Source organism: Tenrec ecaudatus, chromosome 16 (assembly GCF_050624435.1).
Source record: "Tenrec ecaudatus isolate mTenEca1 chromosome 16, mTenEca1.hap1, whole genome shotgun sequence".
NCBI classification, from domain to species: domain Eukaryota; kingdom Metazoa; phylum Chordata; class Mammalia; order Afrosoricida; family Tenrecidae; genus Tenrec; species Tenrec ecaudatus.
This window is the reverse complement of record NC_134545.1, coordinates 809,360-835,276: the sequence shown is the minus strand read 5'-3', so window position 1 is coordinate 835,276 and position 25,917 is coordinate 809,360. Positions and strand designations below refer to the sequence as shown.

Here is a 25,917-nt window from a genome sequence, read left to right as displayed (position 1 = left end):
GAAGAGCTCTTACAGCTCAGTCACACACACACACACACACACACACATTGCCACGGGGTCAGTGCTGCCTCACAGCACCGCTACAGGGCAGAGTAGAGCTGTCCCTGTGATTTTCCCGGACTGTAATTCTTTCATGGAGAGGAAAGCTCCAGTCACAAAGAGACAGACAACCCAGGTTTAAATGGGGCAAAGGAGAAGAACCTGTATGTCCCCAAAGAAGGCGATGCACCGACACGGACATTCTGGGGGGCCCTCGCTGGCTCTCCGCAGAACTGGAGCCCCCAGCCCAGCTCAGATGGGGAGAGTTTGCGTTTGCTGCGCTCAGGACCCAGGGACGGGGACTCCCAGTCAGCCCCAGGTCACTCAGCCCCTGGCTAAGCGCAAACCAGCCCTTGGGTGTTCCCAGTCAAGACTGGTCACCCCAGGGGGAAATCAGAGTGCTATTCCCACAAAGAGCTGCAAGGACACTGTGTCTTGGACACAGCAACCATTGGCCCTGCTATGGGATACCCCCCTCCCAGTGTGACTCTGTGGGGGCCAATCATTGCAGTTCCGGGTCAGACCGAAAGGTCACGGATGCTGCCTCTCTCAGCCAAAGCACTGTCACCACTGTACCACCAGGACTCCTTGGGCGACTCTTTCCTCATTGGAAATGGGCCAGCTTAGCTGTTAGGTCCAGTGGCCCCAGGAAGACCCCAGGGACCAGAGAGATGCGGAAGCCCCGCCCCTCACGCGGTTGTGCGTGCAGGAGCATGCGCTCCTGCACTAGGGAAGGCCCATTCCCCCCACCCACCCACCCCTGCTTGTGGGAGCCCAAGCGTCCCCTGGCTGTGGCCACATCACTCCGTCCCTGCTTCGTCCTCCTCTGTCAAAACTCCACCGTGTGTCCCTGGTAAGGGCCACGTCCCTGGACCTACGACCCTCGAACACCTGCAGGCTGTGTAGGGCGCTGCAGGAAAGCTCGTGAGCTTGTCTGTCCACTCCCCCTGGGTGGTGTCCACACCGTGGCCTATGCAATGGGAGACAGAAACTTCCTAAATCCAGGTCCTTTCGCAACCTGGGGGACAGGACTGGGAGCAAGCAGAAAACCCTGCAAAGAATGTGAGGGGCAGCCCAAGCGCTCAAGCGGGCAAAGCGCGCCCAGGTGGCTCGCTAGCTTGGGTGCAGGGTTCCCTCAGAGACCAGCTGGTAAGGAACTCTGTGTGTTTGTGCATACCAAAAGGTCCCACCCTTGGATCCCAGGGGTCTTGGGGGGCTGTGGAAGCCAACCCCACAGCTGATAGAGCAGCCCCCCACTCCACTGCCAGCAAGTCCTTCTGACTCACAGTGACCCTCTAGGACAGAGTCGAACGGCCATCTTTGGATTGCCGAGGCTCTAATGCTTTATAGAGGCCAAAGGCTCCCTCGGGGTGGCGCACCTCCCTCAAACTGACCTCGCTGTGGGCAGCTCATAGGCCACTACACCACCAGGGTCCCCTGGCCGGTCCCCCAGGGGGCGGGGGGCAAAGGCAGGCAGAGAGCCCGGCCTAGTGCGCAGTTGTTTTGTCCGCTATTTTAGGGAACGAAGCATCACTGCCAGGCCCAGAGTGGGATCACGTCCAGAAAGGTACAGCTCGCTCACTGGTGCCACTGCTCATCCGTTGTTTGCTAGAGGCAGGGTCAGCTCCAGGCTTGACGGGTCCACCAGTCTCTAGCGCAGCAGTCAGTCTGCTTTTCGTTTATGATTCAGATTTATTCCCCCATTTTCCTGCACGGTCCCCAGGTCCTTCTTTGGCTGTGAACAGAGCCGAGAGGAGCCTCAAGCTAGCTGAGGTTTCTGGGGCACGGTCCCTCACTCTGTCACACCAGGCTCAGAACCCATATGTGATCACTCTGTCTTATTAAGAGCTCGTTCAACCTGCTGGAGATGAGCGTTGCAGATGGCAAGGCAGCATGTCCATCTCCTTAGCACCATTTGGGGTTTGTTCCCTTCTAGGCAATGAAAACTGGTGTGGGCTTGGGTTTGATGTAGCACAGAACCCTGCTTGTATTCCCTGCACGGTGCAAGCGCTAATACGCTCGGCGGCTGACCGGAAGGTTGACGGCCGGGCTATGCCTGCAGGTGCCTCCCAAGAAAGACCTAGTGCTCTGCTTCTGAAAATGGTACCGGGCAAAACTATACAAAAAAGTTGTGTGGGTGCCTCATTGGTATCTGGTCTAGCCAGAAATTCGGAGAAGCCTTGCAGAGAGAGGGCCTTTGTGGCTCCCAAGGTCCTGGGCTGGGTGTCCCAGTACACTTTGAGCAGAGCACCCCATAGTAGTGGCAGGCAGTGATCCAGGAGTGGGTGGTGAATGAGGCCATGAGGGGTGGGAGGCTTGCAGGTGACTAGCAGCACCCCAGCTACCTGGGCACAGCCACCAAGCCCAGTGCAGATTACAGGATCACCACAAGGGGCAGCCCTTTCTCTGGGCTTTCACAGCCCCACAGAAGCACACGCATGTGCAGGCTTGCACAGAAACATGTGCACATTCACAAACACAGACACATGCACACACGCAGAAGAATACTGCCTCACACATGTGCACACAGAAGCACGCGTGTGCCGGTTCACACACACGTGCACACAGAAACACGTGGCCATCCTTTTAATGCAAGTTGGGCAAAGCCCAGCCCAGAGAGCTACTCCAACAGTCAGTACCTACAAGAACCTAAACTCACTGCCACTGTCCATGCCAATTCACTGCGACCCTCCTGTGGGACAGGGTCAAACTGCCCTTGTGAGTCTCTGAGACTGTTTAGAGGAGGAGAAAGCCCCATCTTTCTCCCACGTAACAGCTGGTGGTTTGAACAGCTGACCTTGCAGGGGGTAGTCCAATGTGTGACCACTACCCCACCAGGACTCCTCAGACAGATAATACTAGTTCAAGCCAACGTCCCTCATTCGATTATGGGGTCACATGCCCATTCTTGGACCAATCGTGTGGCCAGAGGATGGAACTAGGCTGCCTGGCCCAGACTGGATGAGGTGCAGGCTGGCAGTGGGAAGAGGGGACTTGAGGGGACCCTGTCTGATGTCACTGCAAGCCAGCGGTCCCAGTTCAAGAGCCAACCAGTGTCCTTTCCTTGGTCGCTGCCTGTCAGAGTTGAGGTTGCCCCTCTAAGCACTGACCTGCTGCATTTGGCCAGGATTTAGGAGGTGCCTGGTGCCACGTGATGTCACAGGACCTGCAGGATGCCCTGGGGACTGGGTACAGTGTCTCCATGTTCTGAAGTATCCAGAGGCTCAGGAATAACCAGATGGCCAGACCCACAGCTCTCCCTGGCCTAGGCCTGCCCCTCCCCAGCCTCACTCTCTGTGACCAGTGAAAGTGCCTGGGCCTCAGTTTCCCTATCCCAGTGGTTACCAATGACTGACGCTTCTGCTTCCTGGGGGGCCCAGTAGGAGTGAGACCCAACCCTAAATGGCGGCGGGGGGCGGGGGAGGGAGTGGATTACATTTGAGCCCAGATCCTGACGCACACAGCTCATACTTTATGCCGGCCACGTGGTCACCAGACCTCAACCGCTGCTGAGGACAGGTGCCTGGCTCAAGCTGGGTCCTCTGGGCCTGGAGAATTTACCTATTCCATTTACTACGTGGGAACAAATCGTTTTCACCATAGAAGATTGTGAGAATTCGTTAGAGCAGCGCCCCACACGGGAAGCTCCCAGTTACAAAGCTATTAATACGTACCCTTCACCAAGCCTGCAGGGGTCTGCAGCCCACCCACACCCCACACTCCACACCTCAGGCACCCGCCCCGCCCCCACCGGATGCTGCGCGGTGCGCGGGCTCCACCACCAGCCCACCAGGTGCGCTGCAGGCCCCCAGCCCGCGCTCTTCCGTCGCGGCCCCGGGCCCAGCCCGGCGGCCGGCTCGCTCGGGCGCTCGCAGGACCACTTCGACCGGCTCCGCGCAGCTCGGCCCGCCTCCCCGCTTGCCGAGCTCCTGGCTCCCCCTCCAGGCAGCTGCGCGGGCTCTTTAAGGCAGGGGCGGTACTCGCCGCTGCTTTTGCATATTAGCATACATTAGCATCGCCTGGTCCCGCCCCGTCGCCTGGAGGCGAGCGCAGCGCGCGCGGGGCTCAGTCCAGCGGGAGCGGCCTCCTGAGCAGAGCGCGGAGTAGGGAGCGGAGCCATGGGGCCCGGCCCGCCGCCCCCGGCGCCCCGCGCCCCGCCGCCCCCGCCACCGCTGCTGTTGCTGCTGCTCGCGCTGGCCGCCCGCGGGGGGTGCGCTGCGCCCGCGCCCCGCGCTGAAGACCTCAGCCTGGGAGTGGTGAGTGCGCGGAGAAGGGGGCCCCCCGCGCGCGTCCGCACCCACTTCCCCGGCCGGAACGCCGAGGCCGGACTCAGCCAAGGGGCAGCCTGACCCGGTCGTGGCCGGCTCTGGCCTGGGCGGGGAGAGCAGGTTCCCGCCCGGCCCCGTCGCCCGGACAGCGAGGTGGGGGCGCCCGGCCGGAGACCCTGCCCGCGGGTCTGGAAGGAAGGGCAAGCGGGCCGGGTGCGCTCGGCGGCGCCCACAGCGGCTCCCGGTTGAGTGTAGGGTTCGCACTGAGCCGGGGCTGCGGGGTGTGGGCGCCGGCCTCCCCGCCCCCACAGTGCGCGATGCTGGCTACCGCCGTTCCTTCCAGAACGCCCACCTTCGCTTGTCTCCCCCCCCCCCGCTCCCCAACACCCACTGTCTCCGTCCTGAACCAAACGAGAGCCCCTTTTCAGGCGTGCACGCAGCTATGCCCTCCCCAGCGTCCCCCAGCCTCCGGCTATCCCGCCCGCGTGGACTCCCGCTTGGTGGGGGCAGTGGCCGCTCGCGTGCAGACCCCGAGGCTGGGCTCCCCCTCTGCCCGGACTGTGGGTGTCCGCGGCACCTAGACGGGTGAGGGGCCATGGACAAGGAGGTTCCTTGGAGCTGCCTCCCTGCTGTCCCCCAAACTAGGGACGCCGCCTCCGTCCCGCACCCCCGCTCTCGGGCATTGGGGCTCCAAGACTCCAGAGGGAGGGAGGCATGGGGAGACCCTCGGGGATGTGGCCACAGGTCCGAAGGAGGCGGCCGGTCAGAGGGAAAGCTGTGTCCGCGCCCAATGCCGCTTCCCGGCCACGCGCCCGGACCTCGCGCACCTGCCTCTTCCCTGCGCCTCGTTAGAAGTGGGGGTCCCTGGCCCCTGTATCCCTGGTGCTCGCCTGGGGGTGACTTGTCCAGCTTGGGGTGGGGACACAGGAGAGCAAGGCCCCAGTCTTCGGGCCCCGCTAGGGCCGAAGGGGCAGAGGCATTCGCCGGGCGGAGGTCGGGGTGGGCTCGAGAAGCCCCGACCCGCCGAGCCTGCGGTCAGGCCCCGGGCGGCTATGAAGTTTTCCGCACCCCTCCCCAGAAAAGGGTGCCTGAGCTGCACCTGCCAGACCTGCTCCCTCTGGTTCCGGGACCCCAACCTCCTGAGGACCAGCCACGGCCGCGCCTGGGAGCCGTTGGCCTGGGACCCGGCCCAGTCCAGTAGCCCAGGCGGTTGAGGGTCAGCGGGGCGGGTGGAGGCGCAGGCGCTGCGGGCCGGCTGGCGGAGCCCGGGAGGGAGCGCGGCTCCTACGGGCAGAGGGTGGCCTCTGGTGGCCGTTGGGGGAACGGCGCTCGGTGCTTGTGGGGGCGGGAAGGGGCTGGATTGGGGCGGGGCTCCTGGCCACCCCTGCCAGACCCAATGGACTCCAGGTCTGGGGCTGCAGCGAGGACAAGGGCCCTTTGTAAGCTCACTCGGCTCTCCAGACAGCGTTGGGCCGGCGTCCGGTGGACGACCCCACACCCCCTCCCTACCCAGCAAAGATTAGCGTCCCAACAAAGCGCCTAAGGACCCCCACCATGGCTGGCCCACCAGGGGGACAAAGGGGCAGGTGCTGTGTCCGCCTGCCTGTGGCTGCACTCCTGGGTGGAGTTGCATCCCCGCCAACCAAGGCTCTCCCTCCTCAAGCTATAGACCCCTCCCGGAGAGAGAGCATGCAGGCCTGTGTCCTTTACCGCGGGGAGGGGGGGCGGTCACATCTCCCTGGGGACCACTCTCCCAGGAAGGGCACCGTCGCCGGCCCAGGAGCCCACAGGCCAGGACATCCAGGAGCCGTGCAGCTGTGGTGAGAGCCTCAAGTGTCCTTGGGGTTGCAGAGTGCCTGGGAGTTTCTGCTCCCACCTCCAAGCCAGCAGTGCCCATACTCACCGCCTCCTCCAGCGTGAGCTCTGCTCCTGGTCCCCATGGCCTGATGTGAATGGGACCCTGGTTTCAGGTCTGGGTCTGAGCAGACCTGGGAACGCAGGTGCAGAGGAGGGGTCTTGGGCCCAGGAGGTCCTTCTGGAAGGTTGTTCAGGGAGAAGTATCCGTGGGGTGCTGTTGCCCCAGACCTGGCTGTGACTGGGACTCTGTGTGATGGGAAGCTGGCTGGGGTAGAGCGTGTGTCAGTCCACCTAAGTTGCTCCAAATCAAGGGGCTGGGAACTGGGCGCGGTGGCAACAGCCCCCATGTGTGAGCCGACCTGTGAGCCCTGCACCATGCCCATGTCACATCAGGAGTGCCTCTAGCCCACTCTCTGGGTACATGCTCTCTGTGCCCAGCCAGGTGGGGCTCTAGGGGAGAGTCATGGTATATGGAGGAGCTCCTAGGGGCCTTTCCAGGACCAGAAGCTGCGGCCCAAGGTCAGGAGCAACACTGGCCAGGTTCTGGATGCAGGTCTGTACCACAGGGGAGGGGGGACGACTGATACACCTGTCACCTTAGCTGCTGTCAACTATGTACCAGGCTCCCGGGGTGGGGGCACTGAGAGAAAGGACCATGCTCTGGCAGATCTAGAATCTGGGATCTAGCCCCAGCTCCTTGCTGCGCGCCAGCTCCTTGCTGCACCCCAACAATTTCCCAAGCCATCCTTTACTGCATCCTGACATCTTCCTCAACGTGTCATCCTTTACTGTACCCCATCTTCTTCCCAGCCCCCCTGCCATCAGGCACTGTACCCCAAGAACTTCCCCAGCCCCCCTTCCATCATGCACGGTACCCCAACATCTTCCCCAACCCTTGCCATCACTTACTGCACCCCAATGTCTTCCCCAGCCCCTGCCATCACTTACTGCACCCCGACATCTTCCCCAGGCACTGCCATCCTCTCCAACCCTGCCAACTTCCTGGGACTGCCCGGGCCAGCTCTTGCTTGGCCACTTTCACTGCAGTCCACCACCTGGAACACTTCCTGGCCCCTCCCTCCTTCTCATCTTTCCATTCCCAGCTCCTGGCTCCTTCCTCCCCAGCCCTCCTGTCCCCTCTCCTCCCAACCGTCCCACCCCTCTGCCCAGCCTTCCTTGAAGTCAGGAGGCTTCTTCAGTCACACTCTGCCACTTACTGGCTGTGTGGCCCATCCTCTCTGGGCCTGTTTTCTTCCTTTTGGGAAATGGGGTGATACTGTCCACAGCCAGCAGGGGAGGGAGACTGTGTGCCAGGCAAACCTCACAGCAGCTTCGGGGGGGGGGGGGCATGAGAGCACTGCCCTGAGGACTGTCACCTTGTGTGGCCTCATCTCTACCTCTGACCATTTATTCATGGGACTAACCCTCGTTTATCACTTACCTTCCTGGCAACAATGGGCTGTGTCTCGTGATCCCCTGGTACCTGACCAGTGGGTATCCTGTGAAGATGATCCAGGTGGCCGGATATCCGGGGCAGTTGTGAGCACCGTCCCCCCTCCCCCCACCACCCAGGGAGACACCGATGTGGAAGTTGTGTGTACCTGATGTGAGTGGGGTGGGCAGGTCTCTGGCTCCTCTGACCTGTCAGACTGCACCCTGAGAGGCCAGGAGCAGAGGAGCTGGGGAGTCCCAGGGCCTGGCACCAAATCTGAGAGCCCTGGAGCCTGGGTGTGACCACTGTCCCGCCATGGGCTCAGAGCCTCAGCCTTGCTCACCAGCTGTGAAATAGGCTGTGAAGCAGGCAGCTTGGGGGCCAGGCCCCACCCCTCCCAGAGCTTCAAAGGGGGGACTCCTCATGCAGGGGTACAGGCTCAGGGGTGGTCCTGAGGCTCCTCACACTAGAGCCCTTCCCCAGTGATAACAGTGGGCTTGACATAGCCCAGTGAAGACTCTAAAGTGGAGTTTACTGCGTTTAAATCACACCTCTTGAAAGCGGTTTGTAAGAGTCCATTAGAACCAGCGGTGATCCACTACAGAGGAAAGAAACCACACAGGGAGGGAGGTGGGACCCTGCATAGGCCTCACCTTCCCCATCTGCGGTAATGGCCCGCTTATGTTCCTTGGTGGCTTCCCTAGGGGCCGTGGGGTCAGGAGCACCATGGTCTCCCTTCCGAGTGCTCCTCCCCGGGGCCTTCTGGAAGGTTCCCCTTACCGCCTGCTGCAGCAGCCTCCGTTGCCCTGGAGACCGACCAACTGGTCGCCTGGCGACGGCAGAGGCAGGACCAGACAGCTGGTGGGAGTGGCTGGGTGGGCAGGGGCCACTGAGGGGCAGGGGCATCTAGGCCACAGAGGAGCAGCCGGGCACTGCAGGTACTGGGGCACCTTAGGGATGGGCCCACACAGGACACCCCATTGGAGCACCACAGCGGTGGATGGTGGGGAGGGAGGGAGGGGTGCACATCCAAGGAGGGCGGCCAGGTGTGCTTCCATCCATATTCACTTCAAGATACTGATATGGAAGGTTCGCAGTGCCCCCAAACGCCCGCCCTGTGCAGGTTTCAGCCTCGGCCTGGTTAACCTAAGTCCCCTGGACAACTGCTCAGTAGCCTGGGCTGGCTTTGTAATAGGCCTTCATCCACCAGGCCAAGGACAGTTGGACCCTAGCCGCTGGAAGATCAGGGTGACAGAGGTCCCAGCAACCCCTTCCCCATGGAAGATCCAAGTGACAGGTCCCAGTGCCCCTCCCCCCAGGGGATCAGGGTAAGCACAGATTCAGAGCAGAGTGTGAGACAGCCCATTCTCCCTGCCCCTCCCACCCATCCCTCTGCTGTGAGGAACTCCTGGCCCCCAGGTTGGGGACTGCTTGATCGCGCTCCTGGAGCCTCCAGGACACAGGAGGGTGTGGGGCCCCAGACAAGCAAGCACCCCTCCTGGTATTCTGTGTACCCTCAGACCTGTTGGGGCTCATCCTCTTGTGGAGGTCTCCAGGAGGTGATTGGGAAGCTGCTCAGAAGTCCAGGGCTTGCAGGGTCTCCCTGGGGACCAGTGGAGGCTTCCCAGAGGGACTGAGACCACAGACTGCTGGACGACCAGGATGACCCATCATCCAACTTCTGTCAGCTCAAAACTTTCCCAGGGCTCTCTGCCCACCACCCATCCTCCCCCAGAGCAGCTTGGGGGGAGGCAGCCCCTTCCCTGGGGGGCACTTTGGAACCCAGGCTGCTCTATGGGTCTGCAGCCAGGGGGGTGTGAATGAACCCTGTGTGTGAGTGTGAGCTAGTGTGTGTGTGTACACTTGTGCGCCCCAGCGCTCCCTGAAGGCCTACCACCCACAGCTGCGGTAGGCCCGAGGACTGGTTTTTTGCTTGACTCAGGCCAGTGTTGCCACCAGCTGTGACTTCTCTGTTTTCTCAGCAGTCCCTGGGCCTTCTGCTGCCCGGTGGGAGGGGCCAGTGCAAGGTGCAGTTACCCAGGCTCTGTACTGCACCTGAGCTCTTAGTCCGAGGGCCGCCCTGTGCATGCAAAGCGTGCTCTGGCAGTGCTTGGGAGATAGCCCAGGTTGAAGCCAGAGGTGCCTGTGGGCTGCATGCGGGGCTTTGCAGGGGGTCAGACCCCCACCACCCCACACACTTATCTCTCTGCCTGCAGGAGTGGCTGAGCAGGTTTGGCTACCTGCCACCAGCTGACCCCTCTACAGGGCAGCTGCAGACACAAGAGGAGCTGTCCAAGGCCATTACAGCCATGCAGCGGTTCGGGGGCCTGGAGGCCACTGGCGTGCTGGGTCAGTTCCGGGGACAGTGAAGGCAGGTCGCCCACCCTGATGTCCTGCTGTTTCATCATGTTTGCACCCCCACCCCAGCACTGCCCCTCTCCCGCCTGCATGGGAGATGCAGCCTGGGGTTTGGGACTCAATCACCACCTGCCCCCCTGCTCAGGGGCTATACCACTGGAGATGCCCCTTTCCAGAGCACCCAGTGTCCATGAGAAAGGACTTTGTAGCCGGTGTCCATGTGACACCCCCTGCTTCCTGCTCACCCAAGGCTGACCAGCACTGCCCCCAGGGAAGCCATAGACATCTGTGCACAGACATGGGCGTCCCAACCCTGGTGGCAATGTGCGCCTTGGAATGTGCCAGCCCAGACAGGCCCCTTCTGATTGGTCAGGATTGTCAGATCCATTCTGATAGCGCAATACTGTGCTGGTGAACGTTCTGATTGGCTGAGGCTCAACCAAACCCTTTTTGATTGGTCAGGGCCCTGCTGCTCACTGTTCTGATTGACTTGTGTTTGTGTCCATGCTGTAAGGTAATAACTATCCTCCCGTGCAAGTCCATGAAAGAGTGTGCACACACAACCCAAAAGTGGGTCCTCCTGTGTCCGTGTCTGACCCTCAGCAGGCCTGCGGGGCTGAGGGCCGGGCCTGGTGCCCCCAGACCAGACCAGGGTGGGCGGCAAGAAGGGAGGGGGTGGACTCGGGACAGCGACCTGACCCCTGCTTGCCTGCCCCCCCCATACACAGACGAGGCCACACTGGCGTTGATGAGGACCCCACGCTGCTCGCTCCCCGACCTCCCCAGTCCGGACCCCACCCGACGCAGGCGCCAGGCCCCCGCACCGACCAAGTGGAACAAGAGAAACTTGTCCTGGAGGTGGGGATGGGATGAGGCGTCACTCCCTACGCTGGTGGAAATAGCGGGGGTTCGGCTCCCTGAGCCAGGCTGTCATCCTGGGAGATCTTCCGGTCTGCAGATGCGGTCATGCCCTCGAGCAAGGCTGCACCTCCCCAGAACTCCACCTCCCATCTCCTGGGAGGGGGGCCTCCTCCCCATATGTTTGTCTTCCTGGGTCTCTCGCAAGGACTCCCACACTCGACTTTGAGGGTTCCTGGCAGGGGCTGTTCTGACCCAGGAAGGGTTGCCATTAGTCAGAGTTGAGTGGATGGCAGCCAGCCTCTGGTAGACCGGCTGGATCAGCCTCAACATTTTGCCTTCAGGGAGCCCTGGTGGCTCTGCGGGTTCTGCATGGGACTGCTAACCACAAGGTCCATCGTCCAAACCCACCAGCCACTCACTGCCAGGGAGAAAGATGGGGCTCTGTCTCAGAAGCCCTGTATAGGACGGGTGTGAGTCAGAATGAATTCAGTGGAAGTGACTTGGGGGTTGGGTTTTTATTCAGCTCTCGGTTGTCCCCAAGTCAGAGCCAGCTGGGGTGGGGTGGGGTGGCAAGGAGCCTAGTTCAGGTGAGATAGCCACAAGGCCCTCTCAGGTGGGAACTGGTAGATTGGGGCAGGTGGGCCAAGATAGGAGACGCATTGTGATTTGTTGGCCCAGCGGCTTTGGCCCACCTGTACCTCATATCCTTCCCTTAGCAAAAAGATGAGCTTCCACTACCCTCCTGGCTGGGTATCAGCCCCAGTGTCCTGTCTCTAGCTGGCTCAGAGAGAAAGGAGCTCCTTGGGGCGGGCCTACCCCAGGAGGGCGTGTCCACAGTGGGGCGGGCTTACCCCCGGGGCGTGCCCACGAGAGGTGTGCTTACTCGGGGTGTGGCCACAGGAGGGTGTGCTCCTCCCCTAGGGAGGGCCCACCTGGGGTTGTTCGCATTCCACGGGCACGAGCAGAAAGGGGCATGTTTGCGCTGGGTGTGTTGTGCCTGCTGGGGGCGGGGGTGTGGGTGGAGAGGGTGCTCACCCTGCAGGCGCTTTGCCAGGCACAGGCACCCAGCTCTGTGGTGCACCCCTGCCCCGCAGGGTCCGGAAGTTCCCGCGGGACTCGCCACTCGGCCGTGACACCGTGCGGGCGCTCATGTACTACGCCCTCAAGGTCTGGGGCGACATCACGCCGCTCAACTTCCACGAAGTGGCGGGCAGTGCGGCGGACATACAGATCGACTTCTCCAGGGCTGACCACGATGACGGCTACCCGTTCGACGGCCCGGGCGGCACCGTGGCCCACGCCTTCCTCCCCGGCAACCACCGCGCCGCGGGCGACGCCCACTTCGACGACGACGAGGCGTGGACCTTCCGCTCCTCGGGTGGGTTCTCCTGCCCCGGTGTTCCCACGTCGTGTGGGGGGCGAAGGGGGCCGTCACCGCCCATCTCAGACCATACAGCTCACCCTGGGTGACACTCGGGTCTGGAAAGAGGGCCCCTGACTCCAACCTGCGTGGTCTGCTGATCTCCCATCATGCTCAGGGGCAGGGCCTGGGTGGGACAACCTGTGCTCACCTGTCCTTTCTCCCCCAGATGCCAACGGGATGGACTTGTTTGCGGTGGCTGTTCACGAGTTTGGCCACGCCATCGGGCTGAGCCATGTCGCTGCTGCCCAGTCCATAATGCGGCCGTACTACCAGGGCCCAGTGGGTGACCCGCTGCGCTATGGGCTGCCCTATGAGGACAGAGTGAGAGTCTGGCAGCTCTACGGTGAGCCGGCCCGGGTGACCAAGGGTGGTGAGCAGGGTGCTGCTGGACATGGGTGCCTGTCAGAGCTGGTAACTCTCAGCCCCTGCTCTCCGGCTGAATGGGCACAGCATGACCCACAGACCCAGCCTGGAGTCCAGCCCCGGCCCAGGTCTGCTGGGCACACATCGCGGGTCCCATGGACACAACCCTAGCTGGGGTGCAGGGTTCAGGGAAGCTGTATCCTCCTCAGATTTCCAGATACCAGATCAACTTTGACTGCTTCCCCTGTTCTAAGTGGGAGGAGTCTTTGGAAGTTCCTGGGAATCTGAAGTGGAAAGATCGTGGAATCCTTCCACGAACTTGTTGAAGCCCCTCCTGTTTGCCCTATTGTCCTTGTTTTCCACCTTTTGATTGTGCCTCGGGCCAAGGTCTGTTTTCCACTCACCAGCTCCTGCACATTCTGTTTCACGTCAGTCATTGCAATCCCTTCATTGCAGTAGCAACGCACACCCCGCTTCCTCCCCGCGTTTCCTATTTCCATTTCTCTTTTCCCGCTCTATCCCAACTTTGTCCTTGGGAACGTGCTACGTCTGTGATCTCAGACTGCTGACCTTCTGAGACAGTCGAGGGTTCTATCTCCCTCGTGCTGTTGCTCATCTGACAGGCCTGTCCGTTGACTGGCTGAAAATCGAGCCATGAGGGATGGGGGTCAGTTCAGTTCCTGACGTGAAGGGTAACTAAGGACCTAGCCTTGGGGGTTCCACCAGTCTCTCTCTGACCAGTAAGTCTGGTGTCTTTGGTGATTTTGAATTCTGCTCCACATCTGGCTCCCATGCTGTGCAGGGCCTTCTAAATGTGTCCTTTCCCAGGTGGTGGGCAGTGGTAGCTGAGCACCAGCTAGCCCGGGCCTCGGCGTCCCCGAGCCACATGTAGGATCTGGCGTGACTTCATTTGCCTATGGCTGAGTCATACTCCATGCGTGTACACACCGTGCTTTGTGTCTGCATTGTCTGCGGGTGGACACTCGGGTTGCTTGCCCTTGTGCCGTGGTGAAGTGTGGTGCAGGCTCCTGGGGGAGCCCTGCTCTCCGTTTGTGGCGTGCACGCCCAGAGTCAGTGCGGGGACACTCGGGACCTGGGTGTGAAACTTGTGGTAGGTTCTGTCCTCATATTGCGACAAGGGACAGGAGCCTCTGCCTACTGCAGCCCCTGGCTGGGGGGAGGCTCCTTGCGTATCAGTTGTGTGGCTTTGGGCCCAAGAAGGATGGGTGGCCTTCGGCGGTTAGCAGGCATCTCACGGCTCACTGCATGCTCTCCTTGTTGTCACTCACAGGTGTGAGGGAATCCATTTCCCCAACCGGGCCCCCGGAGCCTGAGGAGCCCCCTCCCTTGCCAGACCCGCCCGGCAACCGGTCCAGCATGCTGTAAGTGGGCGGTGACACTGGGGGCCAGCCCTGCCGCTAGCAGCTCCTGACCCATCCCAGACAGATGGTCCCCACACAGCGCCTTCTTCAAGTGCAGAGGCCTCACCGTTGGGCTAACTGCATTGTAGTGTCTTTCATGGGGCTCCTGAGGGGCCCTGGGAGTCTCCTTGAGAGTTCAGTGAAAGCACTCAGCTGCTAAGTAAAAGCCAGGCTGGGAGTTCGAGCCCACCAGCTGCTCTTCGGAAGAAAGACGAGCTGTCTGCGTTCAGGTAGACCGTGCCCCCTGTCCTGTGGGGTGGCCAGGAGTGGGAATTGATGAATGGGACTTAGGTGATGATGAAGCCAGCCAGTGAGTGTTTCACGCTGTTCTTTCAGCGGTGGCATCATGGTTGAAGTGCTCAGCTGCTCACCAAAAGGTTGCTGGTTTGAACCCCCAACAGCTCCTTGGGAGGCAGATGAGGCTGTCTGCTTCTGTAACAGTGGCAGCCTTGGAAATCCTTGGTGGCAGTTCTGCCCAGCCCTACAGGGTCTTCATGAGTCAGAACCAAATCAGCACCAGTGGGTTGGGCTTGGTTTTTATCTCCAATAGCCCTGGTGGCGCAGTGGTTAAGTGCTTAATGGCCAGTAGTTTGATGCCACACTCTGAGCTAACTTTTGGGGACCCCCACGGAACAGGCTCCCCTCCCCGCCATCCTACAGGGTGGCAGTGGGTGACGGTGGGTGTCAGGGCTTGGTTTCATGTTCTCCCTGGGTTTTCCTCGGCTGCACACTGTGGCTCTGTGCCTTCCTTGCTTGGCCATGGATCTTGAAGCCAATTCCTCCACCAAGGTCAGAAAGTGAAGCTCCGGCTTTTTGTTCTCATCCCGGTTTATTTATTGGCTGTGTGATGCATGCCAAGGACACAACGTCCGAACGAATGACACTGGGATTGTGTTTTCTGCTCACCGCGGACACCCGCCCCCCCCCACACACACTGAGGTCAGTCACTCGGGTATCCTCCTGGGGATTTTCCACATAGCATAAAAAATACATGTTTCAGCCCAGTGGGCTGTGCATGTGTGTGTGCGTGTGTAAGAAAGAGAGAGCTTCCGTGGGTCTGAAGTTTAAAAACCAGAGGAAGTAGGGTGTGAAAAAGCACACTGCCATCCAGCCGATTCTGACTCCCAGTGACCCTGCAGGACAGCACAGAGCAGCCCCTGTGGGTGTCCGCACTATCACTCTGCATACGGAGGAGAAAGCCCCGTCTTTCACTGCAGAGCAGCCGGTGGGTCCAAACTGCCGACCTTGTGGTGAGTGACAACTGAGCCTCTAGGGAGGGTGATGTGCAGTGTTTAGGGGTGTGCCCTTGGGGGTGAACAGTGTTGCAAAAGCAAGGTGATTACCATGATTGGGGAGCCCCCAAGCCCACAGTGACTGGGAGGCAGCAAGAAGGGGGTTGTTACCTGGCCCTCGTGGTGACACCCGCAGGCCCCCTGTGGTGCATGCTGAGCCGTGCATGTCCTTTCCCTCGTGGGTCAAGTTCACAAGTCCAAGGAAGGACTGACCCAAAGCAGACTGTAACTGAGTGAGGTACTCGGAGCAGACGAGATGACCAGGGACTGCCGGTGGCAGGGCCAGTACTGATGCCCGGCTTCAGCCCTGTGCATCCCCAGAAGGCCATGCGTCAGTGCTGTGGGCTGCCCAGCACACTTCATAAAGCACTTGGTCCCTGGACATCTGGCTTGTTTCTGAGCCTTTCCGTCACAGGCCATGTGTGACTCCCAGGTGTGTGTGTGGGGAGGCTGAGGGCTGAGGTGTGGAATTGGAAAGATGTCTAGCATTTTGGTAAAAAGGAGGGTGACCCTGATGTGTGGGGACCCCGCGCTCAGAGTGGACATAGTGGGGATCCCGATGTGTGGAACCCTGTGCTCAGAATGGACACAGAGGAGACCCTGATGTGGGGACCCTGTGTTCAGAGTGGACATAGTGGGACCCTGATGTGTGGGGACCTGTGCCGAGGGCAGGATTCACCCCAAGGGGTTTGTGGGACTGCTTTCTGAGAAGCACATGTCCAGGCCTTTCATCTGAGCGGCCTCTCAGTGAACTTGACCCTCTGACCTTTGGGTGAGAGCCGAGAGCTTAGCCATGTGTATGTGCCCCCTGGGGGCCGGCGTGTTCGCTCAAGTCCCCTCCTCAGAGACGACTGCCCCGCCGGGCTCATGAGAAGCATTTCTTCAGAGAGCTTCTCCTCTTGGCACCTTCCCTGAGCGCACTTGGCAGGCAGCTGGCTCCTGTGCAAGTCCTGGGGGTTGGGAAGGGCCTGTCCCCCAGACACTGCCGCCACCCTGCACTCTGCCCCATTTCCAGCATGCGCCTCCCCTAACGGGCGCTGCCCTGCCCACCCAGCCCTCCACCCCCAGTTGCCTTCTCTCAGCAGTGCAGTGCCCACACTAGGCCCTCTGCCCCGTCCCCAGCACATGGCTCTCTGCCCGCCCCAGGAGGCCCCTCCCCTGGACAGAGCACCTTCCTTCACCCCACCAAGAGGCTCTGCGCCTCCCCTAGCATGCCCCAGCACATGGCTCTCATTGTCCCCAGCAGGCTCAGCCTTGCCCCCAGAATGCCCGCCCCCAGCACGCGGCTCTCTCCCACAGGCCCAGGAAGGATGTCCCTCACAGGTGCAGTGCACACTTCGATGCTGTAGCGCAGATCCGGGGCGAGGCTTTTTTCTTCAAAGGTAGGCAGTGGGCGGGCGGCTCTGGCGGTGCCCGCCCTGCTGGGCCCCATCCCTACAGTGACCACAGCCCCGCCCTGCCCCCACAGGCAAGTACTTCTGGCGGCTGACGCGGGACCGGCACCTGGTGTCGCTGTGGCCTGCGCAGATGCACCGCTTCTGGCGGGGGCTGCCGCTGCACCTGGACGGTGTGGACGCCGTGTACGAGCGCACCAGTGACCACAAGATCGTCTTCTTCAAAGGTGGGCCGGACAGCGGGGCCGTGAGGGCTGGGCTGCTGGCCGCTTGCCCCTGCCCTGCAGGCCAGCAATGACCCAACAGGTTGAGCCAGTGTCGCAAAGGGGTGGCCCAGGGTTGGGGACCAAGAACAGCCAGTGCCATGGCCCTGGGGCACCATGAGCACCCTCAGCCGGGAGCCTAGCTCTAGTCTCCTATGGTGGCCATGGGGTGGGTTAGGGGCTGCCCCGTAAGCACCTATTTGCAGGTGCTGGGTACTGAGTCCTGCCAGTCGTGGAGGGCTGTGAGGCTTCCTTGGTCACACGTGTTCTATGTGCGTGTGGGCTTCGAGGTGTCGTCCAGAACACCCCCTTTTGTCTGGTGAGCACCAGGGGACCCCAGATGAAGCCTCCATCCTATTCCCCCTTGAGTAAGGCCTAGGGGCCAGAACCTGTCACACCTGGGACCCTGCCGCCCGCCAGATGCCCACCCTCCATTGAGAGTGGGCCCCAGACTGGCTGCCTAAGGCAGGCCCTCACGGTGGGGACCCTGACCGTGCCCACATCTCACTTGAACTTTAAACTGGGAGTGAAAAATGTGTAAAGCTGGGGAGCTTTCTGGTAGAATCGGGGTCCCTGGTGAAATGAGCAGTTGTCCAGCCCCGGTGCCCCCGACACCGGCCCCGTGTCTGTCCCTGCTGTACGTACCTTCTTCCTCAAGTGGAGACACTTCTCTGTGGGATGTGGCGGGACAGAGGTGTGTGCTGTGAGTGTAAGAGCGCAGTGTGTAAGTGCGAGTGTGCGCCGTGTGTGTGCTGCATTTGTGTGTTAGTAACTGTGCTGTTAGTGTGTGAGTGTGTGTGCTGCATTTGTGTGTGTTAGTAAATGTGCTGTTAGTGTGTGAGTGTGTGTATGCTGCATTTGTGTGTGCTAGTAACTATGCTGTTAGCGTGAGAGTGCAGTGTGTAAGTGCGAGTGTGCACCGTGTGTGAGTGTGGCAATGTGTGTGCTGTATTCATGTGTGTTGGTAACTGCTGTTAGTGTGTGAGAGTGCAGTGTGTGCTGTTAGTGAGAGTGCAGGGTGCAGTTGTGGCCCAGAATGCCATGGGGCTCCCCTCCGCTGGGGCTCTGGAGGCAGTCTCAGAGACGGGGTGTGAGCAGGTCTGCCCTCCGCTGTCCTTCCTGTCCCTTCCAGCTCCTGCTGGCTCCAGGCTCTCCTGGGCTTGGGGCCCATCTCTCCAGCCTCTGCCCCGTGGCTCCATGGCCATGTGGCCATCTCCTCTCAGGAAACTGTTGCCGTCAAGTGGTGGGTTGCACAGCGGCCCTGTGGGGTGGGGCAGCGCGGCCCCACTGGGTTTCCCAGGCAGCCTCCTCTTTGTCCTCCAGTCGCCGACCTGGAGGTTGGCAGGCACTCCCGAGGGAGACTCCCCTCGTCACTGGATCAGGGCCCCTGACCTCTCCAGAGCCTGACTGGTCACCCCTGCAGAGCCCCTGTTTTCAAATAGGGTCTCATCCTGAGGTTTGAGGGGACACTATTCAGTCGTGTGTTCCCACAGAAATAGGGGATACCGTGTTCCTTTGAGGAAGTCAAGAACGCTCCAGCATCTTTCTCCCCACCAGCCTCCCCCTTGGCTGCAGGACCTGCCAATCAGCCATGGTGGTGGCCACTTGGGTGCCTGCTCCTTCCAGGGGCACCATGAGCACCTGCACTGTTTCCACCAAGAAAGCATTAAAGCCCCTCAAACTCGCCCCTCTGCATCCCCCACGGTGGTGCTGTCAGACACCGTGCAGTCGGTTCTGACCCGGAGTGACCGCTCAAACCACAGACGGTGTCAGGGTACCACCCCTAACATCGCCACGGCTCCTGTGGCACAGTTGTACGGCAATAATAAGTAAAGGTTACAGTGAAGTCATAGAGAGCGTGAGAGACAGAGAGAGATTGAAGTCATGGACTCAGACACATTTCATGGTAGCATGCTCACCTCAGCCCCGCTCGGTGGTCCATGTGGAGGGAGGGAGAGATCTTTATTGCTAACCAAGGCTTTTATATTCTCTGGGGACATGCAAGCCCTCTAATTACAGGTGAAGACATACTTCACAGGAAAGGGTTGTGCTAAAGGTAATACAGTAATGGGAGGGGGTGGTCTAGGGGCATCCACGTAATAGGAAGGGGAGGTATTTGGGGTTACACATGTGACAAGATGGGCAGATCCTAGATTCAGGATGGCAGCCTAACTTTGGATGTCACTGAGCCTGTTTGACCTGTTCTCTGCATCTCCATAGAAACCATTATCAGTAGGGTGTAAACCCACCTTCAGGGACCAAACTGATGACTACCAGCATTTAGGGAGAAGTAGCCCATTGTCCCTAACAGCAGGGAGTGGGCCCTACCTGTGGTGGGACCAGACAGTAGTCTGGCAGCTGACTGCCTTCAGGGAGGTAACTTGACAATCATTTACCATTCCCTGCAAGCAGTGTCCTAAGTCTAAACTTATATTTCTGGGAGACGACTTGGGAGAAATCTTTCTGTTTCCCACAATTCCCCCTTTTGTTTTATGTATAAAATTCAAAAGAGTCACATGAGCGGCATGGTTATTTTCTATACATTGAAAGCTGTCAAGGCAAAACTTCATGACCGAATTAATGTAGCCAAAAATGTAGGCTTATGGTAAATGTTTTGAATCCAAGCACTGGGGATAAAGTACCCCTATGCCCATCTGCTATTGGAGGAAAGTACGAGAGGAATTGGATTGGATTGGATGCCGCGGCGACAGGAAGAAATAGGGCCAATAGGCATGTCTGCTTCTATAGGGAGACAGAATCAACCATGCGCTCGCTTTAAAGGGAGAAACTGTGGAAACAATAGACTACCGCAGGAAATGTACTTGGACTGCATCTCCAACTACCAGAGTGGTGGTCTTCCTGCCATGGAACACTAGTCTTCCAGATTCCCTCCACACCAGCCAGGGAGTGAGTCCCAGTTTTACTTCCCTCAGTGTTAGCATCCCACAAGAAGGAAACAGCCCAGCCTGTGCTTTACTCGCAGGTTTCGCTGGGTGTGGGCCCCTTGCTCAGCCAGTACCCATCCATCTCCCGGAGGGTCCTCCTCTCTGGCTGACGCTCTCAGTCACCAAGCATCGTGCCCTCGGGGTCACGTATCCACTGTTGGTCATCACAAAGAACCTCTGGTACTGGAGTAAGCACTGGGCTGCTGGCCTCCGTGAATCAGTCCAGCCCAGGAGCAGTTCCCCTGATGGGAGAGCGTAAGGCTGCCAGCTCCTGCCCTGAAGGCTTCCACCTTAGCAACCCCCGGGGAGCTCCCTTCTGCCCTGTGAGCCGCAGTGGACTGGCTCCTCGGCGCCCTCTCTGCCACCTCTGTCCACACTCCGGGCCACCTGACGGACACTGTTTCTCCAGCATGATGCCTTCAAGGCTCAGCTGCCCAATGTGCATCTGCACCTCCCTCTTGCCCCCGACCGTGTGCACCCCATCTCGCCTGTCCCCTCTGCTGGTGCCACCCGGGTGTTTCCGCCAGCCGGCTGCAGTGGGCAGCGCTGCAGTGGGCGCCTCGGTGCCATTGAGCTCTGCCTGCCCGGGCCCCTTGCTTTCTTCCCTCAGCAATATGCCTCACGTCCTCCCTCCCGGGCTGCAAGCTCTTTGAAATGGGATTCTGGCGCCCCAGGATTCCCAGCGGGCGTCCTGCAGGCTCACCCCTCCCTGACCTCCTGCCGTGTTTGCTGTGTTCCCTGGTGTGTGCTCAGGGGAAGTCTGACACGGAGCCTTCCCGGCAGCCCCAGCCTGCGCCCCATGTCCTGCCCTGGCCTCACAGAACGTTCCAGTGTCTCAGCTGGCAGCCCTTTCCCAGGGCCGCCCTGTCTAGCCTCCGTGGTGCCCACCTCTCGGGCTAACTCACGGTATTGGCATCCTCAGTTGGGGGTGGGGGTGTATAGTGCAGAGGTGGCATGATCCTCCTCCCAGGGTGGGCACCAGTTGGGGGTGCCCTCTGGGTTTCTCCACGGTAAAGCTGGAGGGGAGGTCTTGTGGGGAGGCCCCAGAGACCACCTGCTGTAGGTTGATTGCACACACCATCACCCCCAGTGCACGTGGGAATCCTGTTCTGTGGATGTGGGCCGGCTTGGAAAAAAAGTTTCTGCCACGTCACTAAGGCCAGCCCCGAGTAGTGTTTGTCTAAATCCCAATTGCATCTAACTCACGCGAGGCTCGTGCTGGACAGGATAGGTGCCTTGTGAGGGCTGCCCAGGCCAGGGAATGCCCAGGACGCCCGCAAGGAAGGCCTCCCACAGCTGAGACCCAAGGGACCCGTGAGCAGTAATGTTCCTGGAAGCACCTCACCTGGGTGTGCTACAGCCACGCGACAGAGGGGACTCACAGCCGGTAGATGGCTTCCCCGTGATCCTCCACTCCCAGGCAGCTCCAGCCCTGTCGGCACTCCCCCTGACTGCCCACTGCTGTGGGTCCTGATGTCCCTGGTCGGCCTCGGTTCTGGCCGAGGCCCCGCGGGTCACACGTGGGTCTGCCTCTGCTGTCTCCCAAGTCCTTGCTGTGGGTGCCCAGCTGCTGCACGGAGGCCCGCTTTTCTCTGGGGTTTCTAGCGCCCCTGCTGGCAGTCAGGAGGCAGAAGAGCAGCAGGCAGAGGCGCTCTGTCCATGGCTTTTCCCAGTGGTCCATTCCCCAGGGTGCTGCCAGGGCACGCCTGTCCCTTGTACAGCCGCCCTGTTGCAAGCAGACGTGTGGACGCCCTGGCCCCTGACACCTGTGGGTGTGGCCGGCGCACTGAGTAAAAGAGGTCACGCAGGGGCAGGTGGTCCTCGGGCTGGAGCAAGGCCTCTCGACGGAACTCTGCTGGGGCCGTGGGTACGCATGGGCCTGCTAGCCGCAAGGATGCATCATTCAAACCACCAGCTGCTCCGAGAGGCCCACCGCGGCTCCCTGCCCTGTGCAGACTGGCGTCCAGGGAGCCCCACCGAGGCCTCCAGGAGCTTGGGTGGGGGCTTTGGTGATCTTTTAGGAAAGGAAAAGGGACATGGCCGTGTGAAGATGGGGTGCAGATGGGAGGGGCCCAGGGCCATGAGTTGCGGTCACCTGGGGCTATCAGATGCTGGACGAGCCTTCCCAAAAGCTTAGCCCAGCACACCTGCTCGATGACCTCTGGCCTCCAAACTGCAGGAGAGCCCAGCCCCTCCGCACTGTGGTTCTCGGGGACGGTGGCCCCAGGCCATCTGCACAGATCCATGCCAGGCCTGTCATGGTGCTCAGGACATGTCCTGGACACCCCTGGAACTCCCATGTTGAAGCCACAGGGGGTGTTGGGGTGGGCTGGGGGGCGTGCAGGGCAGCCCCCCGCCGGCCTTCTCCTAAGTGTTCTCTCTCGCCCCCAGGAGACAGATACTGGGTGTTTAAGGACAATTACGTAGAGGAAGGATACCCGAGGCCCATCTCCGACTTCAGCCTCCCGCCGGGCGGTGTGGACGCCGTCTTCTCCTGGGCCCACAATGACAAGACTTATTTCTTTAAGGACCAGCTGCACTGGCGCTATGATGACCACACAAGGCGCATGGACCCCGGTTACCCTGCCCAGACCCCCCCCTGGAGGGGCGTCCCCAGCGCGCTCGATGACGCCATGCGCTGGTCTGACGGTGAGTGCCACTGGGGTGTTGGGTCTGACGGTGGCTGAGGACAGGGTGCTAGCGCCATGGAGGTGGGGGGGGAGGGAGATACCCTCCCTCTGCTGAGCTTTGGACCCTCCATGGACCCTGCTGCAGCCACTCCCCACCCCCATCATTTATGTGAGGGATTCCTGAGCTGGACCTCACCTCCTACACCCCTGCCAGAGGGCCAGCCTGCCAATCTGGAGCAGAAAGTTGTTTCCCCAACACCTAGGACGGGGGTGGTGGGGTCAATGCCAACTGACAGTGACCCCTGTATCAGGCTGGGCTCTGTAGAGGCTGCTTAGTTGTGGTCCTAATGGGGGCAGATTGCTAGACACTTCTTACAAGGCAATGAAAAAATGCTATTGAGTCAATTAGGAATCACAGTGAACCTGCAGGGCAGAGTGGAACTGCCTCTGTGAGTTTCTGAGACTGTGCACCTTCATAGGAGCAGACAGCCTCATATTTCTCCCACAGAGCAGCTGGTGGGTTCAAACTGCTCACCTTGTGGTTAGCAGCTTAACATGTAACCCACTGTGCCACCAGGGCCCTGCTGGGTAGGTTCAGATCACCCACCTTTAGGTTAGAGGGTCAGACACAAACCATCCTCAGTGCCTAGGCATCCGATAGCTGGCGGGTGGGTTCTGAACAGAGGGGGCCTGGGGTACACACAGACATACACACACACCACCACTACCATCACATCACCACCAGCCCCTGCCTGCTTGTCTGCAGAGGTGCTTCACCCAGGGGTTGAGCACCCCCACTCCCACACACAAATATATCCCCCCAACATACACACAACCATAAACACCTCCTGCTGTCTACCTAGAGTCCCTCCTGCTGCAGGCCAAGCTCAGCGCCCCTCCTCTTCCTGCCCAGGTGCCTCCTACTTCTTCCGTGGCAAGGACTACTGGAAGGTGCTGGACAGCGAGCTGGAGGTGGCACCTGGGTACCCGAAGTCCACAGCTCGGGACTGGCTTGTCTGTGAGGAGCTGCAGGCTGGCAGCCCTGAGGGCACAGGCTCGGACCTCGAGGACGGGGCACTAGCCCGACCGGGCCAGCACGACCAGAGCCGCTCTGAGGATGGCTACGAGGTCTGCTCCTGCAGCTCCCTGGCCTCCCCGCTGCTCAGGGGCCCAGGCACACTGCTGGCTGCCCTGCTGCTGCTGCTGCTCCCGCTGCTGCCACCACCACCACTGCCACCATGCTTACTGTGGACATGGGCCCAGACGCTATGACAGCTGGCCGGGGCCTGAAGAAAGAATAGAGGGCAGCCCAGGACACAGAGGGCTGGCCAGGGCATGGCCCCACTCCAGGGACCGAAGCAGAAGCCAACCTTGCAGATAAGGGCAGGCGGGTTCCAGGCCCTGATCCAGGCCATGCGGGGTTGGGAGGCGGCCAGCAGAGGGCGCCGTTGCTCCACCAGGCTCATCTGGTTACCAGGGTGGGAAGGCAGGGAGACCCTGGGCCATGGGGACCCTCACTGATGCAGGGGACAGGGCCGGCTCACTTAATCGCAGCCACCAGCCTTGTACAGATGGCCCCTGCCTGAGGGGGGCTGGGGTGGCCCCTGGCTGGTGTTGCCACCCCATCTGCGTGTGTGCACACTGCCACCTCGACCACCTGACACTCACTTTGGGGGCTTCCATCCCTGACTTCCTTGGGGGCTGCTGGTCACTGTGCCTCAAGGCAGCCCCTACCCACACCGATGAGCGCCAGGATAGGCCATGGCACCTCCCCCTGTGACGCGTTTGGGACAAACATGACCTCTGGCTTTGTATAGGCTCTGCCTTGGCTCTGTGATGCCCTCACACTGGGGCATCCTTCAGTCTCCAAAGACTCTGACCCCTGGGATGGGCAGGGAGTTGGGGGGGGGGGCTTCCAGGAAAGCCTGCATTCATCTGCATCTTCCAGAATCCTCTACCCTTTAGTGTTCTTAGACCTGTTTCATAGATGGGAGAGCTGAGGCCCGGGAGGGACATCACATCGCCTTTCTCACATGGGGTGGACAACAAGTTTTAGGTGGGCCCATGGTGCCCTGGGGTCACTCCGGATGCTGCTGACCAGCATGTCCCAGCTCCCAGGGGCTTGTCTGCCCAACAGAGAGTCCAGGGTGCCACCTTTGGCCATCTCTCTTCCTGTCAGTCCAGACCTGCCTCTGGTCCAGTGGCTGTAGACACAGTAGTCATCTCTGATGCTGGGAGCCAGTCGCTAGCCTGAGGTGGAACTAAGGGGCTACTCCACTCAAGACCGTCTTCTCAGAGCACGTTTTGACCAGGGTCAGGCTCTGGCCTACCCAGGCTCAGACATTCATTAGCCCAGCCAGCTAACTGCCTGTCAGCATGGCAACTACTATAAATGTCTAAGAGATTGAGAGTCATGGCTGAGGCATCCACCTTTGGTCTGGGAGGGCTGCCAGAAGCACAGCATTTCAGGTCTGACTCGGCGCCCCTGGTGTCTCAGCGTGGAATTTCATGTTTCAGGTCTGACTGAGGGCGCCCCTGGTGTCTCAGAGTGGAAATGCATGTATCAGGTCTGACTGAGGGCGTCCCTGGGGTGTCAGCATGGAACTTCATGTATCAGGTCTGACTCAGGGCACCCCTGGTGTTTCAGCGTGGAACTTCATGTCTCAGGTCTGACTCAAGGCGCCCCTGGTGTCTCAGTGGAAATGCATGTCTCAGGTCTGACTAAGGGCGTCCCTGGTGTCTCAGCGTGGAATTTTATGTCTCAGGTCTGACTCAGGGCACCCCTGGTGTTTCAGCGTAGAACTGCATGTCTCAGGTCTGACGCAGGGCACCCCTGGTGTTTCAGCGTGGAACTGCATGTCTCAGGTCTGACGCAGGGCGCCCCTGGTGTCTCTGTGGAACTGCGTGTGTTGGGTTCCAGACGGCTCTGCTGGAACAGTGGTTTTCGCATCACACTGCTACCCACTAATGAGAACGATGGGGTTGCCTGCTCCCGTGAAGAGGGACCCCTCAGAAACCGAGAGGGGCTGTTCTTCCTGGCCCTATAGGGCCATTGTAAGTTGGAGCCAACTTGATGGCACTGAGTTAGAGTGTCCTTTCAGAAGTCAGTGGCCAGTCCTTTCTTCTGAGGTGCCTGTGGTGGACTTGAACTTCCAGCGGCAGCAGAGTGAGTGTTCCATTTACACCTCCCTGCATAGGTTCACTTAGGAGGAAGGAAGTATGGGAGGCGAGCAGTGTGGAAAGAGGCCTGCATTTTTGGGTGAAGCAGAGCAAGGAGGCTGGGGCCAGACAGGAGCAGGGCTCTCAGAACCAGTAGAGGGTGGGGCCCAGAGAGTGGGCTGTGGGCCAACACCTACAGCCAGCAGGGCTTG

At 60.3% G+C, this 25,917-nt stretch overlaps 1 protein-coding gene across 1 annotated transcript; it reads left to right on the top strand.

Moving 5' to 3' along the window:
• The first annotated feature begins 4,125 nt into the window (after window positions 1–4,125).
• On the top strand, window positions 4,126–24,407 carry MMP17 (matrix metallopeptidase 17). Its single transcript, XM_075533643.1, has 10 exons — window positions 4,126–4,295; window positions 9,813–9,945; window positions 10,683–10,812; window positions 11,910–12,193; window positions 12,405–12,581; window positions 13,893–13,983; window positions 16,614–16,696; window positions 16,783–16,935; window positions 22,308–22,565; window positions 23,460–24,407. Exons 1-10 carry the CDS (start codon window positions 4,158–4,160, stop codon window positions 23,816–23,818), a joined length of 1,806 nt encoding a protein of 601 aa, XP_075389758.1. The 5' UTR covers window positions 4,126–4,157; the 3' UTR covers window positions 23,819–24,407.
• Window positions 24,408–25,917: the final 1,510 nt, after the last annotated feature.

What these genes read in the sequence shown, in the direction of transcription:
- MMP17 (XM_075533643.1), top strand. Translation starts at nt 4,158, where the DNA reads ATGGGGCCCGGCCCGCCGCCCCCGGCGCCCCGCGCCCCGCCGCCCCCG. An exon ending in GTGGACCTTCCGCTCCTCGG is followed by an intron (nt 12,194 to 12,404) that starts GTGGGTTCTCCT and finishes TTTCTCCCCCAG; the next exon opens with ATGCCAACGGGATGGACTTG. An exon ending in CGCCATGCGCTGGTCTGACG is followed by an intron (nt 22,566 to 23,459) that starts GTGAGTGCCACT and finishes CTTCCTGCCCAG; the next exon opens with GTGCCTCCTACTTCTTCCGT.